The 24956-nt window shown below is 40.3% G+C and overlaps 2 protein-coding genes across 4 annotated transcripts in view; one reads left to right on the top strand and one right to left on the bottom strand.

Annotated features, from left to right (window-relative positions):
• The window catches only part of PROS1 (protein S), a 60479-nt gene extending 51107 nt beyond the window's left edge, over nt 1-9372 (bottom strand). The window contains exon 1 of one of the 2 annotated variants that reach the window (XM_082625602.1): nt 9130-9372. In XM_082625602.1, coding sequence (XP_082481728.1) covers nt 9130-9205 — 76 coding nt within the window. In that variant the 5' untranslated portion in view covers nt 9206-9372. The remainder of the gene's footprint in view (nt 1-9129) is intronic. The other variant, XM_082625601.1, reaches the window with a different exon arrangement.
• A 7023-nt stretch (nt 9373-16395) lies between these two features.
• The window catches only part of ARL13B (ARF like GTPase 13B), a 75616-nt gene continuing 67055 nt past the window's right edge, over nt 16396-24956 (top strand). The window contains exon 1 of one of the 2 annotated variants that reach the window (XM_082624805.1): nt 16396-16757. In XM_082624805.1, the coding sequence (XP_082480931.1) occupies nt 16699-16757 (59 nt within the window). In that variant the 5' untranslated portion in view covers nt 16396-16698. The remainder of the gene's footprint in view (nt 16758-24956) is intronic. The other variant, XM_082624804.1, reaches the window with a different exon arrangement.

Below are 24956 nucleotides of genomic sequence, written 5' to 3'. Positions count from 1 at the left end.
GCTAGAGCCCCAGCTTCAGTTCTAACAGCTGGTTTGGTTAGCTAATGCTATCGCAGACAAAATCTTGGCACACACTGAACAACACTGAAATGCCAGACATTCCTTGACATAATATCAAAGAAAGAATAGGAGTCAGATGTTCTGGCTTGAATTGTTCATGTGGCTCCTACCTGTTCACCTCCTCACTTATCCACCCCACTCCCTAACGAAGAAAAGAATATATTTTCATGACTATCATAGATTATTGAGGAAATCACCAGAATTTTTAAAAAGCATTGTACTGGCTGTTCTCCCTAGGTAGGAAATCTTGCTGGGAGGGGCTGCAATGAAAATGGGCTCCCGGATCTCAGGTGGGATGGGAAGAATCTGGGTGGCTGAGCTTAGGTAGCAGCCTGTACTGACCTGAATCAAAGTCAGTGATCAAATCTTGGAGAAAGGATTAACAGGCAAAGCTCTCCCAAAATTAGATGGAAAGACAACCCACAAAATTCTTCACTGAGTTTTTCACCCCAAACTCTCTGGGTTAGCAAATAGAGGCCGTATAGTCACAATACAAAGAAATCACCACCTCGCTTTAATTACCAGTCGAATCAGTGGATGAATACAGAACCTCTTGAATGAAGGAGAAGAAAGACGCCCTTGAGGAAGCATCTGTAAACTTTTCTCCTAGTTTTCTCCAAAGCAAGATAAATGCACCAGGTAACTGCACTAAGGAAAAAGACTCTCAAAACTTTATTATTAGATGCCTAAGATCTAAGATCAAAACACCTAAGATCTAAGGTATGCTGTTCAGAATTGAGGATTATGGGGGCTCAGTTGATAAAGGGAATTCTGTCCTGAAACTATAGGCTCAATCAGACTCAATCTTCAAACTGTGATTCCTTCTGATTCCTTCCCCAGGCCTAAGAGCACTGAACTATTTTCAGCAAAAATCTGGTCATGTCAGAATATTCCTGCTCAAGTGAGAAACAAGTTGTTATATACCTGGCTGTCCATTACTAAGATGGAAGAATAGATTTTGATGGACCTCTTATTTTTGAGGCATATTCCACTTTTAGATGTTCTACTCTGAGCTTTTTACTATGAGTCCAAAAGCTGCCAAGTGTAGGTGGAAACCAAAATAAGAGAGTGCTGTCTAGCTAGTTCAAAGTTCATTTCAAACAGTCTGTGATGTAGCCGAGCCAGTGACTCATCAGATCTAATTGGGCTTAAATTGTCCATAGGACATCAGGGTACTCTTGAGAAATCCTAGCAAGTCCCAGAAGAAGAATTTCAGTAGTGATCCCTTTGAGTTGGGAGCAAGTCACGTTTGTTTCAGCAATTATTTTCCCTTTGAGAATCTATTCCTGGTGTCCTTTTGGACTTTTGTGAGGTGAAGATCTGATCACAGGACAATGTGATTTGAACAGCTCATCATGAACTAGATGTTATGTTTTTCATCTAGCCATAAATTTAGTTATGACAGCAGCTCAATTGTGAAATGTTCAAGTGGTATGAATGGAATGAGCCTAAAGCACCACTAAGTGGCCTGGGCCAGTTTCTCATTCTCCTGACTTCTTTCCCTCCCTCCACCTCCCTTTATGGACTCATGAGGAAAGGCCTACAACCAAGAATGAAAAGGAAAAGATGCCTCAGTGTGATGTATCAACATGAGCCAGAGGTAGACCTGCTACAAAGCTACAGCCAGAAATGAACTACAGCCTCTCTCAAGGGTGATCCTGAAGAGCACAGGAGAAATAAAACCTTCACAAGGGGCGGACAAATAAGCAGTTATTTCTCATTGTACACTTTGCTTAGAATGAGAAATTATCAGAGATCAGAATCTTTGCTACTTTCTCAATAGTTACAAATGGTCTGTCCAGTTGTTCAGAGACCTGTAAAGAGTTAGATCTTAGGCCTAGAAACAAGGAAGTTTGGGCAAGAATTGCCCCAGAGCTGAGAATATTTGTGTTCCAAGTGGATAGCCCCATACCAGGGAGGTTCTTAATTATAAAAGGGGGCAGAATGGCCCACTTAATGATTGTCAGTTGTGGTTCTTCTCAAGGTAATCTAGTGCAAGGCTCACAAACTCAAAAATCAACAAGTGTCTGATAGGTACCATAAACAAGGGAAGAGAATTTGGTGACAAACAATGAGGAATGTTTGGAATTATGGCAAACTGGAGAGGATATAATCTATCTAAAGAAGGTAGCTCTGCATCAGCTCTAGATGAACCTTTTTTTTTTAAGATTTTTTTTGATGTGGACATTTTTAAAGTATTTATTGAGTTTGTTACAATATTGTTTCTGTTTTATGTTTGGGGTTTTTTTTTTGGCCACAAGGCATATGGGATCTTAGCTCCCTGACCAGGGATCGAACCTGCACCCCCTGCATTGGAAGTCGAAATCTTAACCACTGGACCGCCAGGAAAGTCCCAGCTCTAGCTGAATCTTGCTGTGTTGGAATGTGGGCCCAGAATTGCCAGATCTTCCTTTGTTTTTCAAAAGAAGTTATAAAAACAAAATTTTGGATGAAATTTTCTGATTTCTAAATTGCTATGAGGACCAACACACAACTCTGTGGGTACATATGGCCTTCAGGCTGTTGCTTTGTGTCACTCAGTTTAGTGCTTGTTAAATATTCATAAAAAGGCAGCCATGGTGGCAAGGATGGAGACTACATGTAGACTCAGTTACACAGACTTTCCCTCACGAACGGTCACAGGCTCTTGCTGTTAGAAGAATTGCTATTCATTCAGCTGTTGTACATCAGACAGATTACAAAAGCCAACCAGTTACCTGATGAATGGTTAGGGCACTTTTTTTATGAAGGAGCAGCAAATTGGACTCAGAGGTAGAGACATTTATTCTTTATTTGGATTTAATTTTTCCATCAGCACCACTACTGGAAGACTTGTTCAATGCTTTATGCTAAGCCATACAACTTTAGAATTAACTCCACAATTAAAGAAATAAGTCAATGGGATGATTATTATGCTTTTCATTGGTCTTATTGTGTATCTAAGACCTGGAAAGAGCTAGCCTTATGGAATTATGGACTGATCAATTATTGAGGGCTTAGTTATTGCCTTTTGAGACACAGTACTAGCTTCCAAAATGTGTTTTTTTTAAAAAGTGGTACATTCTCTGAACCAGCAATCATTAATATTTGGTGCTCTTTTGCCTAAAGCCAAAATACACAGGTTAGGAGTGAAGGTAGAAAGGGAAGAAGTACTTGTCATGATTTGATGGTTAGTGACTGAGTTGAATTGTGTCCTTTATAAAAATGGTGAGGTCCTAATCCCCCAGTACCTATGAATATGAGTTTATTTGGGAATAGGAGCTTTGCAGATGGTCAAGTTAAGAAGAAGTAATAAGAGCAGGCCTTAATCCAACGACTGACATCCTCATCCAAAGGGGAAATTTGGAACAGAGACAGACATGTATGGAGGAAAGATGATGTGAAGACACAGGGAGAATGCCATCTACAAGCCAAGAAATGTCTGAGGCTACTAGAAGCTAGGACAGAGGCATGGAACAGCCCTCAGAAGGAACCATTTCTGCTGACACCTTGATCCCAGACTTCTAGTTTCCAGAACTGTGAGACAATAAATTCCATTGTTTAAGCCACCCAGGTCGTGGTACTTTGTTATGGCAGCCCTAAGAAACTACAGTAAGTCCCCTGCATACGAACCTTCAAGTTGCGAGCTTTCAAAGATGCGAACATGCGTTCGAGTGTCCAATCACATAAGTTAGTTCAGGTGTCTGGCGTACACTGTCACGTGCGTGCATCCTCTAAAAGTGGTTGTGCTTTTGTGTACTTTACTGTATAGAGTACAGTAGTACAGTAACTTTATTTCAAGCCCAGGATGTCCAGAAGCAAGAATAAAAGCAGCGGTGATGTAGCTGGTACACCTAAGAAGAGGTTCATGATGCAGGAAATGCCAAGGGGATTTTCTTTATTTGAGGAGGGACTGTTAGTTTTTGAGGCACAGGAACCAAACGTAGAATTGTACACGAAGGTTGCAGCAACCGTTCAGAAAGCAATCCAGTGCTACCGTGTCATCTATGAGAAGAAAAAAAGAGCTGCTCCCCAGACATTGCTGGATCATTTTTATCAAGAGGGTAGATAGAATTGAATCCAGCAAGGAACCAGAACCTGTGCCATCAGTGTCAGGCGTGAGTGAAATTGCAGCTTGCCCTCCATCTCCTATTGCTGACGATCCTTCAGCTCTACCGTCTCCCACCTCCTCTCCCTCCTCCAATTAGTAACTCTTCTTGCCTGTTCACTTGATGCCAGTCCCTGTATGCCAGCGGATGTACTGTACTACTGTACTTTACAAGGTACTGTACTGTAAGATTAAAAATGTTTATTTTTTGTGTTTGTTTTTTATGTAGTATTTGTGTGAAAAGTATTATAAACCTATTACAGTACAGTACGATTGTGTTACTTGGATACCTAGGCCAACTTTGTTGGACTTACGAACAAATTGGACTTACGAACTCGCTCTCAGAACAGAACTCGTTCGTGTGTAGGGGACTTACCTAACTGACTGACCTGTTCTCAAATTTTTTGGTTTCTTTCTTTACAAGTAGGTTCCGTTCATCTAGAAATTGGGAAACCAAGAAGGAATGCATTCACTAGGAAACCTAACATATTTTCCACTGAATTAGAAGCTGAGACTGCTATGTAGCCATTTCAAGTTCTTTACTCCTGTTGGAAAAAAAGAGAGAACTATGCTGAAATGACAATAATCAAGGCAAAATAGTGTAGTTGCCACATACAAGTCAGGGTCAGAAGTGTTGCCTCTCCAGGATGACTACTATACACAATAGAAATTGTAAAGAAGAGATAGATACAATCATCCATAGGTGGGAACAACAGGGCTCAGGTTCTTCCTGAATAAGGGTGTGGTATATCTCATTGAGTAGACAAAAAGATCAAACATGAGGAACTGCCTAAAGGCAGGAGACATATGAATTGGGTAGTGAAGGAATAAGTCATAAATACCAGCTCTAGCTTAAAACCAAGAGAGACAGGCAAGCCCTAAAGCCAGTACCTGTATTCCCTTGCTTGTCTTTTTAAAATTATTTTCTGGAATATAGGATGTGTTGGTATACTATGATGTATCATTTCATCCATAAAGCACAGCACATTGACACAGAATTGTGACAGAACTAGAGGAGGCAAGGACATCACCTGGTGATACTAAACTAGGAAATGGTAGCCTTGAGCCTTCCTCTCTGAGTGTGGTGGCTGGAATCTCTTGAAGAGGAGGTCCTTTCTGCCGTACATTAGTTATTTGCATTGTATTAGAAATATCTGCATTATATTTGAAATGTTTTTCAAATGGTGTTCATGGAAAGAAGGCATGTGTGTATGTTGTACAGCCAGTAATTGGAATGTGTAGACTTCTCTTGTTTCTGCTTCCTTCCCAGGATCCATTCCTTTGTGGGAGCTGTCCTTCTGGCACTCCACCTGATTCTACTGAGCTGTCAACCACAGGACTCCAGAAACAAGCTAAGCCAAAATAATCAGGCTCTCTTTTCTAAGAAATTCAATCATGAACAGGTATGCACAGAACTAGAAGGCAGTTAGAACTGAGTCATCTGATGGCAGCTCCTCACAGAGTGAGCACATGAGTTCTCACTATATAGATCACCTAAATGCCCAAGTCCCTGGCTTCCCTAGGCCTGGTTATTCAACATGCCATTAAGTAGGTCTTCCAATAAATCCACTCAGCTTTTTTTTTTCCTCTATTTTTCTTTCTTCCTTCCTCTTTTTTCTTCCTTCCTTTCTTCCTTCCTTCCTTTCTTTCTTTCTTTCTTTCTTTCTTTCTTTCTTTCTGCTTTAGTTAGCAAGAGTCTGTACTGTTGCTTGTAGCTAAAGATTAATTAATATATGTATTATCAGGCTTCTCATATTTTTTCTCAGAGTATTTTGAAAGTTTAAATATGCATATAGATCATTTAGCTATTAAAGAGGATATTGAACTTGGTGGACAGAAAAGGTCTATTATGAAAAGCATGACTGTATATCCTAGATAGGATTAATGGCAAGAGAATACAGCATAGGGTGTTGTTGTTGTTGACGATGCTGTACACCAGATATTGTCTCTAACTCTTCCAGCACCAACCCCGACTCTAACCTAAGCTTGATAAAATCTCTCCATCAGTGCAACTTTTTGGACTCTGAAATAAAGGAAATTTAAGAAAAGACAAAGATAGATAAACAGTAAAAGAAATGGTCAGAGAAAGAAAGAGGAAAGCAAAAAAGAGAAGGAAAATATGAGTCAGTAATGTCAAGGGTAGACTGCACCTAAGCAGAAGTGGAAGTCTGGAAAGGGCCAAATTAGCACAGCCAAAGGGGACATCCCCTTTCTTCTATTTTTCTTCACACAGCCTTTAGTGTGGTATACAATATATAGACAGCATAAGTTTTAAATCTATAGAGAGACAGATACACATATACATATAGATACAGATATAGATACAAGCATGTATGAAAAGTGAGTTCACATCTCTGAACAATTTCAAAAAAGTTGAACTGGATGATTTCTCAACTATCTCAAACCTAAAGCTGTGATTTTTAAACTTTTTCTTTAAATAGTGATTGTATTTCTATGGACTAAACAATAAATCAAATACTTGGAATTCGAATTCCATCTCAAATTTACAATCTTAGGGAGTAAACACATTCCATCTGTATCTCGGTTTTCTCATCAGTAAACCAGAAATGATTTTTAATCCAATTAAACTAGAATTAAAGAACTAATTTATATATGCTATCAGTGTCTATATATAACAAGATTTCTCCATATGTATGGTTTGATTATCTCTGTATAATGCACATAGACACACACATCATTTTTTAACTCTGCCTAGATTCCATGAACATGTAACAGTCTCTACAAAAAGAAAGGGTTTAGCCAATTCCTGTGGTGACAAGCAGTACGTGTGGCAGGCCATTTTGCCTTTTTCTTCTCTCTAAAACACTGTTATCATGTTTTATGTATTTACCCATATAGTTCTTTGTAAGCACAATTAACAACCTTGTTCTCTGGTACAGAGTTCAACAAGCAGACCCCTGAGAGGACAATGCATGGCCGTCCAGTCCATAAATGATTATCAGTGGCAATGTACTCTAGGCTCCCATGGATGGGAGGGTCATGGCTGGCTCTGGAGGATGCATTCTATGTATTTTGTTGGCTTCACTTGTACACTCTAAAATCATATTTCCCAATAGGAAGCTGTCTCAGTCTGTGTAGGGGTCAATAAAAACCTTTCTGTGGGCTTCCCTGGTGGCGTAGTGGATGAGAGTCCGCCTGCCGATGCAGGGAACATGGGTTTGTGCCCCGGTCCGGGAAGATCCCACATGCAGCGAAGCGGCTGGGCCCGTGAGCCATGGCCGCTGAGCCTGCGCGTCCAGAGCCTGTGCTCCACAACGGGAGAGGCCACAACAGTGAGAGGCCCGTGTACCGCAAAAAAAAAAAAAATAAAACAACTTTCTGTGATGAGAGCATACTCCATATGTTTAAGTGTTATTCCCAAAATCTTGCCTTGCGATGTTCACATTATTTCCTATGTTAGTCTTTTCATATTGATTACAATTTACCAGTTATTTAGACCCAGTAGTTTTTCATGTTTTAATTATCCCCTCTGTGATTATTTTTTCTCTCCATTTCCAAATGTTCTTTTCTCTCTTCAATGTTTTTCTGTTGGTTTTCACTTTCATGAACTTTCATTTCATTCTGGTAGAATATTTTAGTGACTTCCAAAATGGAATGATTGCATTCCAGGAGAGTGTGCAAGATAATTCATTAAGGTACAGAAAGAAAACACCAGTGCTACTGTTCAGATTTATTTTGACTTTATCCTTTAAAAGCTCATTTAAATATACGTAATATAATGTTCATATAGTATACTAGGTCAGAAGTGCAGGTGTGTAATAAATAAATATTAAAAAAATAAAACACTGGTTATCAGACAAATACTTGATTGTCCTACTGAACTATATACTTAATGAGTTACTGTATGTGGTCCATATATAGGCTTAATGATAGAGGTTTGTATGTTGAAATTCTGCTATTGTGCGTCTTTAATATAAAATCAACAAATGTTGTTTTAGCCTTTAAATTAGAATTTTAAAACACCTCATTCACCCTGATCTGTAACTAATAAAAACTAATAAAACTAGTAGAATGTTAGTAAATTCCTACTTAAGTCTCCTGACATTGTCATCTTTGAAAAGTTTACACTGGAGCTTTAACCAATCTAAAAGCTATGGTGTAATTCAGAGTTTATCTCTCCCATGCCATTTCCTGAGAATAAAACATAGCACAAGTAAGCATTTTTGACCAGAGAGCATGCTTAACCTTTAAAGAACAAACGAATTAACTGACAACTAAGATGCACTAAATGCCTTGATATCCCTATATATATATAGAGAGAGAGAAAACTCAATATCCTGCCTTGAATCCAGGCATGGGAACATAAAGAACAGGAAACACAAAGTTAAAGTACAAAGAACGCATGCGACGACCTCAGATCAGTGGCACTCCATCAAAAATCCTCAGTACGAAATTATCTGAGAACTACAATATTTAACAGTCCTTTTGATTTCAAGGTTAAAAAAATGACATCTCCGTATTGCTACGCAAACCCGCACTCATCCCCAAATAATTCGTGTGTCAATGTTGAGATAAGGAAACCAAGCTCAAAGTCCAGGCATTGCAGAGCGGAGGTAGGTTGCAGCAGGGGGTGCTGGTTGGGGACAGGCGCTAGTACAAAGAGAAGACAGAGTGGGCTGACTTTCTTCTCTACTTTTATACTGTAATGTGCTCATCCTTGTCCTCTGACTGGGAACTTCAACTGTTTGGGGCAAATGGGTACGTGTTCTAATTCCTTCATTGATTTTTAGTATCACTCTTGTTCTAGAATCTGTCCTGTAGGCAACACTTGATTCCCAGAGCAGGGTGAATATTGACCCTGCCTCCACCATTACACTGCCCGCTAGATCCACGGCTGATGGAAGCACTTGCTGGAAACTTTCTAGGAGGCTGCAGCCCTAGAAAAGAAAATCCTCCCAGCAGGGCTCGGAGTTCAGTTGGCAATGCTGAGAGAAGAAGACAAGACGCTAATGATTACTCACAGTTCGCCTCCAAGACGGGAAGCACTAGGGCGAGGCACGCCAGCAGCGCCCCAGAGCGCCCACCCAGGACCCTCATGGCGAAGCGCGCGGAGGCGCGGGCGGGGACGGTGGCGCGTCGCGGCGGGGACCCTTGCGCTCGGCGTGTCGCGGGGCTGCGACTGGAGCGCTGCTGTCTGAGAACTGCGGCGCGGCGGCGCCTGCGAGCGAGCGCGCCCGCGGAGCAGCCGAGCCGGGGGCGGAGGGGACGGCCCGCTCCCAGCCCCCAGCCCGACGGGGACGTGATAACAAGGACATTTCCTGGAAGCTTTTCTTTTCGGAGCTGGGGGCAGGGCTCAGGGAGAGTGCTGAAGGCCTAGTAAACACTGCCGAGACATCTTCCTCGCCCTTTCCCAAACTCCAGCGTTTCGTTCCGGTGTCCGGAATGTGAAGTTTGCCAAGGAAAAGGGGACGCAAACGCAGTAAAACACACACACACACACACACACACACACACAAACACACACACACACACGCAAAACACAACCTCCAGCGAGCCGGAGTGGAAGGTGGAGTGGCCAAGAATACTTTGAGGACTCAGAGGTCGGGTGTCCTGGCTTAGAAGGAAAACACCTTGAGAGACTGACATTGGGGATGAAGATGTTAACCAAAACCTAGAAGCGAAATGAGAACTCTAGGAAGGCTACAGAGAACAGAGATACTGGAATCAAATGTGATAGTTTTGATTGTCTACATTTTTGTTTTGTTCTTGAATTTATAGCGTAAAAAAACTATAGCAAAAAAAATGTTTTGGGAAAAAAGAGAATATCAAATTCTATCACCTTCAAACAGCTCGTTTTTGGTTTTTGCATGTTACCTCTGCTTTTTGTGCTTAGGCAAGCGCATTTGAAATATGTTACTTAATGTTTAAGGCTGCCTTTGGAGCTAAACCTCCTGGATTCAAATGAAAATGCTCGGCAGCTTACTAGTTGTATCATCCGTAAAATGGAGATAGTAGTAGGTTTTCACAGTGTTAACAGAAGAATTTAAAGAGATAACACATGTGAAGCAATTAGTGTGTTAAAGAGTAGCACACAGTTAAGGCACACTTACTACTATCATTCCAGTATTTCTGCCCAGTGAACAATATCAGTTGATTTCCTATGTGTGTGAGTGAAAGTCAATAGGCTGATGATCTTTCAAGGGTATATTCCAGCTCTAGCTTTCTGTGGTTTTATGATCCAGGTGGATGAAAGTTGATATTAGAGTCACTTTTTCTAAGAAAATTTCCAAAGGAATTGTTGAATATATCCTTATTCTTCCCTCTTTTAAATTCTCTTCCTTCTTGCTGTGTCTGAATCTACATGTCAATCTATTCACCACTTTATTCCCACCCCAAGTGACTTAATTATAAATATAATTCTAATCTCGGTAGAATTGTTTGGTGGACTAGCAATCAGAACATAAAACAAAATGACCTTTAAATACTATATTTAATTATTGAATATTTAAATGCATTTAGGCCATGAGTCTTTCCTCATTTGTTAGGAAGAATTAGAATATCAATTTTGAGTTCTCAAAATTTCACGAGGGAAAACTTCCAAAATCATGGATCAACAGCATTCATAACAAATCATCTCCCATACAGACATTAAAAAATATAAAGAGTATGAAGAAAGAAATGTTGGAGAAATGCAAGGTACCTAAAGGAAAAATCTTGATCTTTCAAAGACTCCAACTGAATGTGAAGTTCTAAGTCATTTTAAGACCACAAAGTTACATCACAGTGCTAACAATAGTTGTCAATGTGTCCTACCTACACTGTAATGTTGAACTTTGAAAAATAATACCCTGAAATGTTTAAAATGAAATTTAATAATACATCTTTGGATAAAATTTTCAAGTTTTTAATTTATTGCATAAGTTCACTCTGTGAAGATGATTTTGCCTTTAGCTCAATATTGTTTAACATTTGGTCAATTTCACTTGGCCAAAATTTGTTTTCAGTATACTTTTAAATATGCAATTAAATCTTATTCAAAATATAACTGCTAATCTAATCCCTTTTCCTAGTCCTAATTCTAATACCATTCCCTCACCCAGTTTTACATTTCTCCATATAATCTTCTACTGGTATATTGTCCCATTTACTTATTAATTATGTCTATTACCTGCATCCTCATCTCTCTCCACCATGCCAGCTAAAAATTGGCACTTGCCATCTGCCTCTACAAAGATTAAGTCACTAGCCACTGCAGCCGCTGACCTTCAACACACCCTGAAAGGAGTTCCGGGTAATCAGGAATTAGGCACTCTGTGCTCTGGGAAAAACTGACAGAACAGGCCTTCAGATAGTTAGATAATTTCAGAAGATTTTATGAGCCCAAATTCTTTCATCTTCTCATATCTAGAAAAGAAGTAAAATCATTAACAGTGACATCTGCTCCTCGTCACTAGCAGCAAGCCTCTGCCAAAATGTGTGCTTGACTGCATGTACCCCCGGGGCTTCACTAAAGTCATATATAATACTGACTTTCCCCCTGCCTCTTTAGAGCAGTGCCTCAGAGTTATCTCAGATGCTCTTTCCCAGGCTATAGTACTCATTTTGCTCCCAATAAAACCTAACTTGCAACTCTCACGTTGTGCATTTTTTTTTCAGTCAACAACCACTAGAATCCATGAGGGCAGGAATTTTTTTTTTTTTTTTTGCTGTACGCGGGCCTCTCACTGTTGTGGCCTCTCCCGTTGCGGAGCACAGGCTCCGGATGCGCAGGCCCAGCGGCCATGGCTCACGGGCCCAGCTGCTCCGCGGCATATGGGATCCTCCCAGACCGGGGCACGAACCCGTATCCCCTGCATCGGCAGGCGGACTCTCAACCACTGCGCCACCAGGGAGGCCCAGGAATTTTTTAATGTTTGTTCACAGCTATATTCCTGGTGCCTAGAAGAGTGACTGGTACATAAACATTCAACAAAATTCAGTTTAACAATATAAGTCTGGGAGGGAATTTCCCTGGTGGCACAGTGGTTAAGAAACTGCCTGCCAATGCAGGGGACACTGTTTCGAGCCCTGGTCCAGGAAGATCCCACATGCCGCAGAGCAACTAAGCCCGTGCACCACAACTACTGAGCCTGCGCTCTAGAGCCCGTGAGCCCCAACTACTGAGCACGTGTGCCACAACTACTGAAGCCCGTGTGCTTAGAGCCCGTGCTCCACAACAAGAGAAGCCACCGCGATGAGAAGCCCGTGCACCGCAGCTAAGAGTATCCCCGCTGGCTGCAACTAGAGAAGCCCACGTGCAGCAACCAAGACCCAACACAGCCAAAATATATATATATATATATATATATATATATATATGGGAATATTTATGCCCAAATATCAACAGTGATCATTTTCAGTGGTGGGGTTATAGATCATTTTCTTTTTGCTGATTTATGTATTTTACTTTTCTACAATAACCTTTTAATATTTGCTTTGTAAAAACAAACAAATACTACAGTAGTTAAACCACAGGCATTGAGGACCTGTCTTGTTTTATTTGTTTGTTTGTTTTAGATAGAGTGATTTTTATGGTTGTACTTTAAGAATGTTACTTGTTAAATGCTTACAAAATGGATCAGATTAGAAACCAAGTAACATTTATACAAGAGATAACAAGTGTTGGTGAGGATGTGGAGAAAAGGGAACCCTTGTTCACTGTTCGTGGGAATGTACACATCAGTACAACCATTATAGAAAACAGTACAGAAGTTTCTCAAGAAATTAAAAATAGAACTACCATATGATCTGTAAACATAGAGTGTTGCCCACGATTCCAGTTCTACAAGGATCAAGTCATTAGCCACTACACTCACTGACTTACAAATACATGCTGAAAGGAATTCAGGATAAAGTGTTCTGTGTTTTGGATCTATGGGCCCCTAGATAGTTAAGAAGTGTATCTAAGGAAGAATTTCAATGACCCCAGATTCTTGCATCGTCCTATACATAGACAAGCACTAAAATCCTTAACTGGAGATATATGTTTATGTGATTAGCAGTAATCTTTTACCAAGATGTATGCTTGACTACATGTATTTTCCAGCCAAAAAATTCATATATATATGAACCTCTTCAGAGCAGTTCCTCAGAGCTATCTGAGAGGCTGTCTCCTGGGCTACAGTCCTCAGTAAGTCTTGAATAAAACTCAACTCACAGCTGTTATGTTGTGAGGTTATTTCCCAGACAGCAGATCTGACAATTTCACTTCTGGTTATATATCCAAAGGAAATGAAATCACTCTCTTGAAGAAACATCTGTACTCCCAAATTTATTACAGCAGTATTTACAAGAGCCAACAATGAAAAAAACAACCGAAGTGTCCATCAACAGGTGAATGGATAAGGAACATGTGAAATCTATCTATCTATGTTGCACATTTATGTGTGGCAGTAGGGCATTATGCTAAGTGAAATAAACCAGACAGAGAAAGACAAATTCTGCATGTAATCACTTACATGTAGAGTTTTTAAAAAGTCAAATTCATAGAAACGGAGATTTCATGGGTTTCAGGGGTTTCAGGGGCTGAGGGGTGGGGAAATGGGGAGAGGCTGATAAAAGGGTACAGACTTTCAGTTATAAGATGAATAAGTTTTGAGGATCTAACCTATAGCATGGTGACTATAGTTCATTATACTGTATTGTATACAGTATAATTTGCTAAGAGAGTAGCAAATTCTCACAAAAATAAAAGGAGAAAGAAGGAAAGGTAACTATGTGAGGCGGTGGATGTGTTAATTAATTTGATTGTGGAAATCATTTCACAATGTATACATATACATATATATGTATACATACGTTTTCACATATATCAAAGCATAAGATTGTACACTTCAAATATATTACAATATTATTTGTCAATTTTACCTCAATAAAACTGGAGAAAAAAGTAACCACGTGACACTTAGGATGCAAATTCAACAATCTCTGGGAGATGAAACAAGAGTCTTAATTAGGATGATGACAGCAAGATTGTTTTTTTCATTCAGAACAAACTAGGTTGTACTGTAGTCAAACAACCACAAAATTATAGTAGCTTAAAATAAGTGTTTATTTCTTGTTCATAGGAAGTCTACTACAGGACTTTCTAGACAGCTGTCTTCCATGTGTTGGCTCAGCATTCCACGCTGTTTTTATATTGTAGTACTTCAGAGTTAAAGTAGGCTTCCACAGTTACCATTGCAAGGGATGATAGAACATGGAGAATTGTGGACCAGATCTTAAATGCTTTCACCAAGAAGTGATATAACCACTACCTTCACATTTCACTGAACAAACAGGTCCCATGACTTCAAGAAGGTGGGAATAACTATCACATGTGCTTGTAAAAGAAAAAGAGAACTGGAAATAGTGAGCAGCACACATGTCTACCAAACCACTTAATATATTGAAAAACGAATAGTCAGCTAGTTAACTAACTGACTAGTACCAACTGTATGTTGGTACCAGAAATGTTTGGTAATGTATCACTAACAGAATTAAGGAAGACATGAAATAGAGCAGGGGTTGAGTATAGTTCCAGAAATGCTCAAGGATAGTAAGTGTAGTAGGGCTCTTCAGGCACAGAAATAGTTATTAGACTCTCCAAGAGAACATGTTTTTTAAAAGGGAAAGCAGAGGGATAAGGTCAGATCTTAGAGAATACATATAGGAAGATGAAAGAGGAATAACCAGTGAGATCAGAAGATAACCATAAGAGCATATAATTGTGAAAAGCCAAGGGAGGAAAGAATTTTAGAAGAGTTAACTATATTAAATGTAGTTACAGAGGTATTATAGTGTCTGGACAGGACAGTCTGGGCAGAGACAGTCTAGCACTGATGAGGAAGGGCCAGTTAGTTAGGAAAACCAGATGAGGTCATACAGCCTTGAGCAACTGGAAAGAAAATTGAAGTTATCAAGGCAGGACAATGAGAATAGTGAACAAGATCCCTAGCAGTTTGGAGACAGAGGTAGGGGGATATATACCATAAATATTTATGGGACAGGTGACACCAACTTCAAAAATCTGCTATCTATTATTTGTTAGAAATTGCACCTGAGCTTTATTTCTCTCATTTCATCACCTTAGCAACCCTGCAAAGTAGGTATTTTCATTGTCATTTTACAGATAGGGTACTTAAGTTCAGACCCAGTAAGCTGTAAGAGATGTATATGTGGTTGAATTAGGGTTATACGAATTAGTAAAAGACAGAAAATAATTTTAAAACTAGATCTACCTTAATCCCCAACCATTATTTTCTCTTGGATACACTGGGCTTCCCAGGGCCCTCTCTCCTTTTACCAGGATTTGAAAATATATATTTAAGTGGAGACTAAATGGACACACGGGTCCCTACATATAATGCATTCATTTTTTTCCCTATAGGAATGTATTTGTCCTTTACTTATTTCCAAAGAATATAAAGGAAAAGCACATATTACATATCTCTTTAAATAAAATAAAGCATGTTACAAAACAGCCAGTAGATCATGCTCTCCATCTTGCAGAAACCAAATAGCTAGCAATCTATGTATCCAAAAATCCTGGAAAGAATATACATCAAAATATTAACACTGGTTATCTTTGGGTGGTGAGTGTGAGATCTTATTTTCTTCATCTTGTTCCTTTTTCAGTTTTTTTCACACTTTCTACAATGAACATATTATTTCTTTTGTAAACATAACCCCCCACACAACAAATATCATAAATTTCCATTTCACATTTTATGTAACAAACAGCAATAAACGTTATACAGATTAAAACTTCACTCTCATCTGAACTATTGGATAGTTAGCAAATGAGTTTTCCCCTCGTTCTTAACTTAATTGCCCCAGAGTATTGTTTCTGTAGTTGTGCAGCCAGAGTTGGCTGGAATTCCACAGGATCCTCATCCTTGCTTCATGAAACAAAACAAAACAAAACATGGACAAGACCTGAGATCTCTGGATCTCATTTGGGGTTGGAGACAGACGAGGACAGCACCCTCACACAGTTTGGATGGGTATGCAGATCGGTCTTAGCCTAAGATCTGTCGGAAATCCCTCAACTCATTTCTAGACGCTTCCGTTGCCTAGTTACGAGAACCACCTTCAGCTCCCCCCTCCCTCTTCAAGACCACTCCCCCTTCTCCCTCCCACCTCTCGGCGGGGGCGGGGAGCCGGGCCCCTTTAGCCACTCAGAGCCCTCTGCGGTGGGTCGTCAAACGATGATTGGAGAAGTATATGGGCGGTGCTTGGGGAGGGCTTTCCGCGCCTGAGAGGAACGTCAGCACGTTGACGCGGGGGTTTTCTCTCGTCGGCCCCGCAAACCGTTCCCTGGTCTGTGAAACTGCGCCTTTGGCCTCGCTGTGCATGGGCGAGGAGCGCAGTCCTCCGCTCGCTGGTCGGCGCGGTTATTGGCCTTGGTTCTCGGACTGACCGCCCTCACCTCCCTCCCGGCCTCTCCTCCGGGCCCATCCTCGTCAGGGGCGCCTCGCAGCGGCGGCGGCCCCCAAGACTCGGCCCAGTACAACTAGCGGCCCATCTCCACTCCGGGCCCGGATGGGAGGTGGCGGGAGGAGCGGCTTGGAATGTTCAGCCTGATGGCCAACTGCTGCAGCTGGTTCAAGCGGTGGCGGGAGCCCGTCAGGTAGGCTGGAGCCGGTTGGCCGGGTGTCTTCCTGGGGGAGGGGGACAGCTGCGCCTCAAGGGTCGGACGGGGCGCCGCCTGTCCTCTCTGCGCCTGGACGAGTCTCCCAGGCCGCAGGGGATGCTTTCCCTCCCAGTTTGATATATCCCCTCAGGGAGCGATAGGAGAACGTAGACTTAATGTTTAGTTGCAGTTAAGTTCTCATCCGTAATGCTTATTATTGTTATAATTTAAAGGGATCCTAATTTCTTAAAAAGTTGTGGATTGTGTGTGTGTGTGTGTGTGTGTGTAATTGTGTATTTTTCCTCTGAAACTTTTGTAATGGGAATTTTTTTTTAATAGGGAAGAATGGAATATAATTTTTATAACATCCACAAACCCCTTCCCAACACACACATTTTGTTTAAGAACTTGGGCTTGAAATCTGGCTCCACTACTTAATAATTATATGACTTAACCACTTTTGGCCCCATCCTCCTCATATTGAATGAGAATGATACTATTTATGCTTTAGGAGTTTTGTATTAAATGAGAATAACTGATGGAAAGTGTTCTTAACTGTAGTGTAGCTTCAATTTTTATATGAGATTAAACCCTTTAGTTAAAAGAGTCCACTTCTTGATGTTTCATTTTGAATGCTAGATGTATTAATATTTAGAGCCTGCTACTTGGTATTCATTCATTTGCTGAGAAAATACCATGTGCCAGGCACTATGCTAGAAGAAGTCAGTGAAAATGGTGCTTTTAAAATTGAGCTGCTCAACCAATAAAGAAACCTTAAGTTCGTTGGGCTTTATAAATAATGTTGATTTTTTATAATTCTACTTTAGAATTAGGCCAAGGGTAAATTATAGCAAAAGTTTTGGGGTTTTCAATCATTAGCATTTCAAATAAGTATTTGCCATAAGGATGAACTATCCTTTAAAGAATGGCTCTGAAAAGCTACACTTATAAGGAAAACTATTTGCCTATATTTGGAAATTTGCTTTAAATGAAACTTTTGAATTCTTCTCCCATTATTAACTCTTAAATGGATGTGAATCTTTTAGATATAAGTGATGTGGTCAACTTTTAAGAGTCAAAGATGTGTTTGGGTGTGTAGACTCTGATTTAATTTGTTTTAATCATGTTCTGGTCTGATTGCCCAGTGTCTACTAAGATGGGAGGGTTATTCATGATAGATGGCCCTTTATGTTTTTCTCTATGTCTGGTTTTTAAAAAATATATTTTATTTTTGTAAGAGAGCCCAGTAGTAGCATGTGTCCTTTTAACTAAAAAAACTCAAAAACTTTGCACTCCAAAGGGATTTTCAATTTAATTTATCATTCTTTGTGTTTGCTTCTCCCAGTAGCTATAGTATAATAGTCTCTGGGATGATTAAAGAAAATACAGAGTTCAGAGAACAGAGGATATATTGATTGCCAAGTAAAACAGATAATTGGATTTGATTAATAAAGCAGAATTGAAATTTAACCCTATAACTCAGTTTATTTTCTTCTTTAGTAAGTAGTAGCATCAAGATCTGAGCTGTCCAATAGGGTAGTGACTAGTTGCATGTGGCTGTTGAGCATTTGAAATGTGGCTAGTCAGAACTGAGATGCTGTAAGTATATAATACAAAGTGGATTTTGAAGATTTAATATGCAGAAGGTAAAAAGATAAATTATCAGTCTTTTTTTCAGTTTGATTACATGTTGAAATGATAACTTTTACATATACTGGATTAAATAAAATATAATATGTACTTTATTTTCACCTTTTATTTTCATGTTTTAAAAGGCAGTTACTAGAAAATTTAAACTGGAAAATTTAAACTTATATGTGTGGCTTGCAGTGTATTTTTATTGGACCTCACTGATCTAGATCATGGCATAATATGAAGGACATGGGTAAAATCTCTCAATGTTGGATAGAGCTAACTGTCAAAGGACTTAAAAACAAATTGGGTTACACCTATCTTTTAAGTACCTTTGTTCAATGCCTGGTTCATAATGGTGGCTGAATAATATTTGCATAGTATTTTATATAGTTTGATTACTCCTTAGCAAATCCTTAAGTAAATATTAAGGAAGTAGTCCATTTACTGGAATAAATGAGAGGTGAGCAAGCTGATTTTAAAAATATATCAAATTTTGTGCGCTTAGGTATTTGTTCTGTATTTTTTAAGTTTTAGGCTGTGCTGTTCCTTATTGAGATTCCTCTTCATGTTTTTATACATATATATGTGTATATATTTTTTGGCTGTATTGGGTTTTTGTTGTGCGCGGGCTTTCTCTAGTTGCGGCGAGCAGGGGCTACTCTTTTTTTTTTTTTTTTTCTTTTTGCGGTATGCGGGCCTCTCACTGTTGTGGCCTCTCCCGTTGCGGAGCACAGGCTCCGGATGCGCAGGCCCAGCGGCCATGGCTCACGGGCCCAGCCGCTCCGCGGCATATGGGATCCTCCCAGACCGGGGCACGAACCCGTATCCCTGCATCGGCAGGCGGACTCTCAACCACTGCGCCACCAGGGAGGCCCAGGGGCTACTCTTCGTTGCAGTGCATGGGCTTCTCATTGCTGTGGCTTCTCTTGTTGCGGAGCACATGCTCTAGGCACGTGGGCTGCAGTAGTTGCAGCACGTGGGCCCGGTAGTTGCAGCACGCGGGCCCAGTAGTTGCAGCACGCGGGCCCTAGGGTGCGTGGTCTTCATTAGTTGTGACTCACGGGCTCTAGAGCACAGGCTCAGTAGTTGTGGTGAATGGGCTTAGTTGCTCCTTGACATGTGGGATCTTCCCTGACCAGGGATTGAACCCATGTCCCCTGAATTAGCAGGTGGATTCTTAACCACTGCACCACCAGGGAAGTCCCCCACGTTTATATTTTATGAAGATATGTTTGTAAGTGTGAGAGGTGAGTGTGTGTAAGAGAGAAGATGATCATTATTAATACACTATGTTCTGAGATTACTTTGCTGACTTAACTACTGTATACTGCACCCTTTGGATTTACCCACCTGTTCTCATTTAGATTCTCTCCCAACGAGCATATTATTCTAGAGACTGGGATCAGGGATTAGATGGCATATTCAGAACGTGTGATAGGGACAAGGCAGGAGTCAGAGGTCAAGAGTTAAAAGTACCAGTCTAGGGGCCTCCCTGGTGGCGCAGTGGTTGAGAGTCTGCCTGCCGATGCAGGGGATACGGGTTCGTGCCCCGGTCTGGGAGGATCCCATATGCCGCGGAGCGGCTGGGCCCGTGAGCCATGGCCGCTGGGCCTGCGCATCCGGAGCCTGTGCTCCGCAACGGGAGAGGCCACAACAGTGAGAGGCCCGCATACCGCAAAAAGAAAAAAAAAAAAAAAAAAAAAGTACCAGTCTAGGTCAGGAGTCAGACCAGGATGCTAGGGAATTCAGGAACCCTGTATCTGCTATTGTTAACCACCAGACAGAACCTAACGTAGGCTCTGCAGCTATGTAAAATTAACTTTGAATAGACTAAAAGCTATACACACAGATAAGTAAGTGGCTTGCTCCTGTAGAAGCAGTGCACTATAGTGGTTTTTTTTTTAACTTTTTATTTTGAGATCATAATACAGTGATCAAAGCTAAGGGATTAACTTTGATACTGTACTATTAACTGAATTATAGATTTTATTCTGAGTTCACTTGTTTTAACATCTAATGCTTTTTTTCCCCTGTCCAGGATCTAATCAAGGATTCCACATTGTTTTGTTGTGTCTCTGTTCTCTCTCAATCTATAATGGTTCTGCAGTTTTTCCTTGTCTTTCATAACCTTGAGACTTTGAAGAGTACCTGTCAATTGTTTTGTTGAATACCCCTTACAAAGATGTTGCTGCATAAATGGGTAAAGGAAATACCATGGAGGTGAAATGTCCTTTTCAGTACATAATATCAAGGGGTACATGATTTTGATATGTCTTACTACTGCTGCTGTTAACCTTGGTCACTTGGTTATTGTGGTGTCTGCCAGATTTCTCAATATAGTGTTTTGAGTCAAACAGATTTGCATCTGAATCTTAGGAGTTTTGGCACTTTCCCCCCAGTCAATTGTGGATAATTTTTGTTTTACAACATTTTGAGAAAGAAAATGTATACAAGTACTTGATGCTTTGCACATAGTAATTACTCAGTAAATAATACCTCTGATCTTAGGAGATAAGTGCTGATTAGTAGGTTACCTTCTTCAATTCATTTTATACTTATTAGTATAGATAACCTTCCTTTCCTCTCTTTCTGTTAGTGGAAGAAGGGTTCCTTTTTCTTTCCAAGCCTAATTCTTACACCTGTGCGCTTAATTCCATTTCTTCCCATTTCCTGGGAACTTTCGGGGTTCAGCATTCAGTCAGAGATCACAGAAAGAACTTCTGGGATACAAGAATAAACCTACACTTTTATCCAAAAATTTATTGTCCAATTTTATCATCAAAAATACAAAATCTCTTTCTCTTCTGTCTTCAGAGCTTCACTTCTGTTCTCCCTTTAGTACGTAAACATGTTCAAGCCTCTCTTACCTAAAAAATAAACCAAATTAAATGTTTCTTAATGCTGCTGTAACAAATTGCTATCAACTTAGTGTCTTAAACAAGTTTATTATCCTATAGTTCTGAGATCAGAAGTCTAAAATGGGTCAGCAGGATTGCTTGAATACTTTCTGGAGGGTCTAGGGGAGAATCTGTTTTTCTTTGCCTTTTCCAGCAAAGAAAGAGGCTGCCTGCATTCTTCGCTTGTGACCCCCTTCCTCCATCTTCAAAGCCAACATCATAATGTCTTATCATAACGTCTTCTCTCTTCTGTGCTCTCCTGCTTCCTTTTTTTTTTTTTTTTTTTGCGGTACGCGGGCCTCTCACTGTTGTGGCCTCTCCCGTTGCAGAGCAGAGGCTCCGGATGCGCAGGCTCAGCGGCCATGGCTCACGGGCCCAGCCGCTCCGCGGCATGTAGGATCTTCCCGGACCGGGGCACGAACCCATGTCCCCTGCATCGGCAGGCGGACTCTCAACCACTGCGCCACCAGGGAAGCCCCTGCTTCCTTTTTATAAGGAAGGACTCTTGTAATTACATCGGGCCTACCTGGATATTCCAAGATAAGCTCCCCATCCAAGATCCTTTAGCTTAATCACATCTACAAAGTTCCTTTTGCCATGTAAGAAAACATAGTCACAGGTTTTGGGAATTAGGATGTGGACATCTTTGGGAGGTTGTTATTCTGTGTGTACCATCCTAAACAACCCTGTCCCTGCAGCCACTACCCTTCCTCCTTCCCTTTACTCCACACTTAACAATTGGCAATGTATGAGTGGTACCTTCTCAGCTTCCTCCCCTCTCAAGCATTCCTTAACTTCCTGCAGTAGAAGGCTTTCACCCAGACCCTTCAGTTTTTCTTGCTACACCAGATGCTGCCTGGTTATTAAATCCAATGGATGCTTTTCAATCTTTTGGCATCAGTTGACACTTAAGAACACTCTCTTCTTGGAATTCTCTTATTTCTTTTTCCTGAATTTAAATTTTTTCATCTTTCCGCTTATTTCCTTTTCTGTCTCTTTTTGCCAGTTAGCCTTTCTTCATCCGACTCCCAAGTTTGCTACAGGTTCTGTCTTCAACTCTCTTTTCTTCTTCTACATATTCTCCCTTTATGGTCAGTCGCACCATATAGAGAGACTTCAGCTACCACCTCAACATTGACTCTCAAGTCCATATTTCCAACACAAAGACTCATCCACCACTAAAGACTTACATATCCAGTTACCACAGAATCTCCAATCCGAACACATCCAAAACTGAACTTACATCTTCTCTCATGCCTAATTGCTTCTGCCTTCCTTTTACCCACATCAGAAGCCAAGAGTAATCCTGCACACCTCTTTGTGCTGTTATCTCAAATCATCAAATCCTTTGGTTTATACCTACTTAATACAATTTGTGTGTCTTGCACTCTTTCAGCCTTTTCATACCCACTGCTCCGTTTTAGATAAGGTTTCCATTATTTCTCTCCCAGATCTCTTTGACAGACTTTACACTGTCCCCCTCTGATTAATGCTCCATACTGTCAATGATCTTTTCAGTATGCAGCTGATTTTAAACCTTAAGTCTTTCCTAATTGCCTTCAGGATAACATCCAAACTTATTACTTACAGAATACTTGCAATTTGACCTGAGCCTGGCTATATGGACTCATCATAAGCCATTCTTTTTCTTCCTGTCATTCCAGATTTGGGGTATTTAAGTTCTCTGGTCCCTCCATTCCTCCCTGAATGCCCTTCTCTCTTTTGACTGTTCCTAATCATACTTAAATCTCACTTGGGAGATTCTCTCCTTCAGGAAACTCTTTGAATTCCAGCTAGATTCTTTACCTTGCATTGTGTTTGCTTATTACCCCCTTGTATTGGTCTCTACTTACCATGTATTGTAATGTTTATTCAGTTTGCCTAGTCATACAGGATGTCTTGTGGACAGGAGCTGCTGTTATTTAAAAACATTTAATAAAATAGATAACTAATAAGAGCATGCTGTATAAAAAAATAAAATTCAAAAAAAATAAAAACATTTAAAAATAATGTATATTTATTGTTATTTAAAGGTGATGCATGTTTATTGTAGAACATTGAAAGCACAGTTAAGCAGAAAGGGGCAAATTTAAGTTAACTCACAATCTCACCCACCAGAGATTACCATTTTTTGTATTTTGGTGTAGAATCTCTTACGTATGTGTAAATTTTTTTAAACAGTAATGAGAAAATAAAGTGCTATTTCATAGCTTTTTATTTATTTTGCCTTAATGTATAATTAACATCATTTTACATCATTACATATTTTCGTTCAACATCTTTTTTTTTTTTTTTTTTTTTTTTTTTTTTGCGGTACGCGGGCCTCTCACTGTTGTAGCCTCTCCCGTTGCGGAGCACAGGCTCCGGACACGCAGGCTCAGTGGCCATGGCTCACGGGTCCAGCCGCTCTGCGGCATGTGGGATCTTCCCGGACCGGGGCACGAACCCATGTCCCCTGCATCGGCAGGCGGACTCTCAACCACTGCGCCACCAGGGAAGCCCCGTTCAACATCTTTTTAATAGCAGCAGAGTAATGTGTTGAATAGATTCACCAAAGTGTTTTTAATTATCCCCGTTATTAAATATTTAGAATGTTTAAATTTTTTTTTTTACTGTTATCAACAATGCCTTGGTGAGCATCCTTATATAAATGTCTTTGGAAATGGAATTCTAGATCAAATGATATGAAAAAGTTTAAGGTGTGTGATATATATTGCCAAATTGCTCTTCAGAAAGCCTTCTTGTTTTTTTAAACCAATTTTTACTCCTACCAGCAGGGTAAGAGAGTGCTTTTTTCCTCAAAAAATAGGAGCCATCACTTTTTCATTTTTTCCAGGTTATGGGGGAAATGTTATCTGCTTTCAGTTTCTATTTTCTTGATTACTGGTAAGGTTAAAAGTTTTTTCCCGGGCTTCCCTGGTGGCGCAGTGGTTGAGAGTCTGCCTGCTAATGCAGGGGACACGGGTTCGAGCCCTGATCTGGGAGGATCCCACATGCCGCGGAGCAACTAGGCCCGTCCGTGAACCACAACTACTGAGCCTGCGCGTCTGGAGCCTGTGCTCCGCAGCAAGAGAGGCCGCAATAGTGAGAGGACCGCGCACGGCGATGAAGAGTGGCCCCCGCTCCCTGCAACTGGGGAAAGCCCTCGCATAGAAACGAAGACACAACACAGCAAAAATAAATAAAAATAAATTAATAAACTCCTACCCTCAACATCTAAAAAAAAAAAAGTTTTTTCCCTTAGACATTTGTATTTCTTCTTTTGAGAATTTCCCAGTGATTCCCTTTGCTGTTTTTCTATTGGCACAGGTCCATTTTCTTATTGATTTTTCTAAAAGAGTTTTTAAGTGTTTATACTAGTAACCCTTTCACTCTAGTATATGCTGCAGTATTTTTCTTTCGTTATGTTTTAAAATCTTTTGATGGTTTTTGAAGCGTAAACATTAAATTTTTTTAATTCAAATATATCATTCTCTCAGTGTAATATTTAGGAAGTTCATCACCACTCCAAGATTATATTCACCTATACTTTTTATTTCTAGTACTTTTATGTTTTAATTTTTAACATTTGAATCTCTGTTGAAATTTATTTTTTGTATAGGGAGCAGCCTTCATCCAGGGCACAGAACACAAGGTCTGTCAAGTCATGGTTCTCAGTAAATAT

The sequence above is a fragment of the Mesoplodon mirus genome (genome assembly GCF_964341445.2).
Source record: "Mesoplodon mirus genome assembly, chromosome: 6".
NCBI classification, from domain to species: Eukaryota; Metazoa; Chordata; class Mammalia; order Artiodactyla; family Ziphiidae; genus Mesoplodon; species Mesoplodon mirus.
Note: the sequence above shows the minus strand (reverse complement) of the source record. Positions and strands in the feature narration are given on the sequence as shown.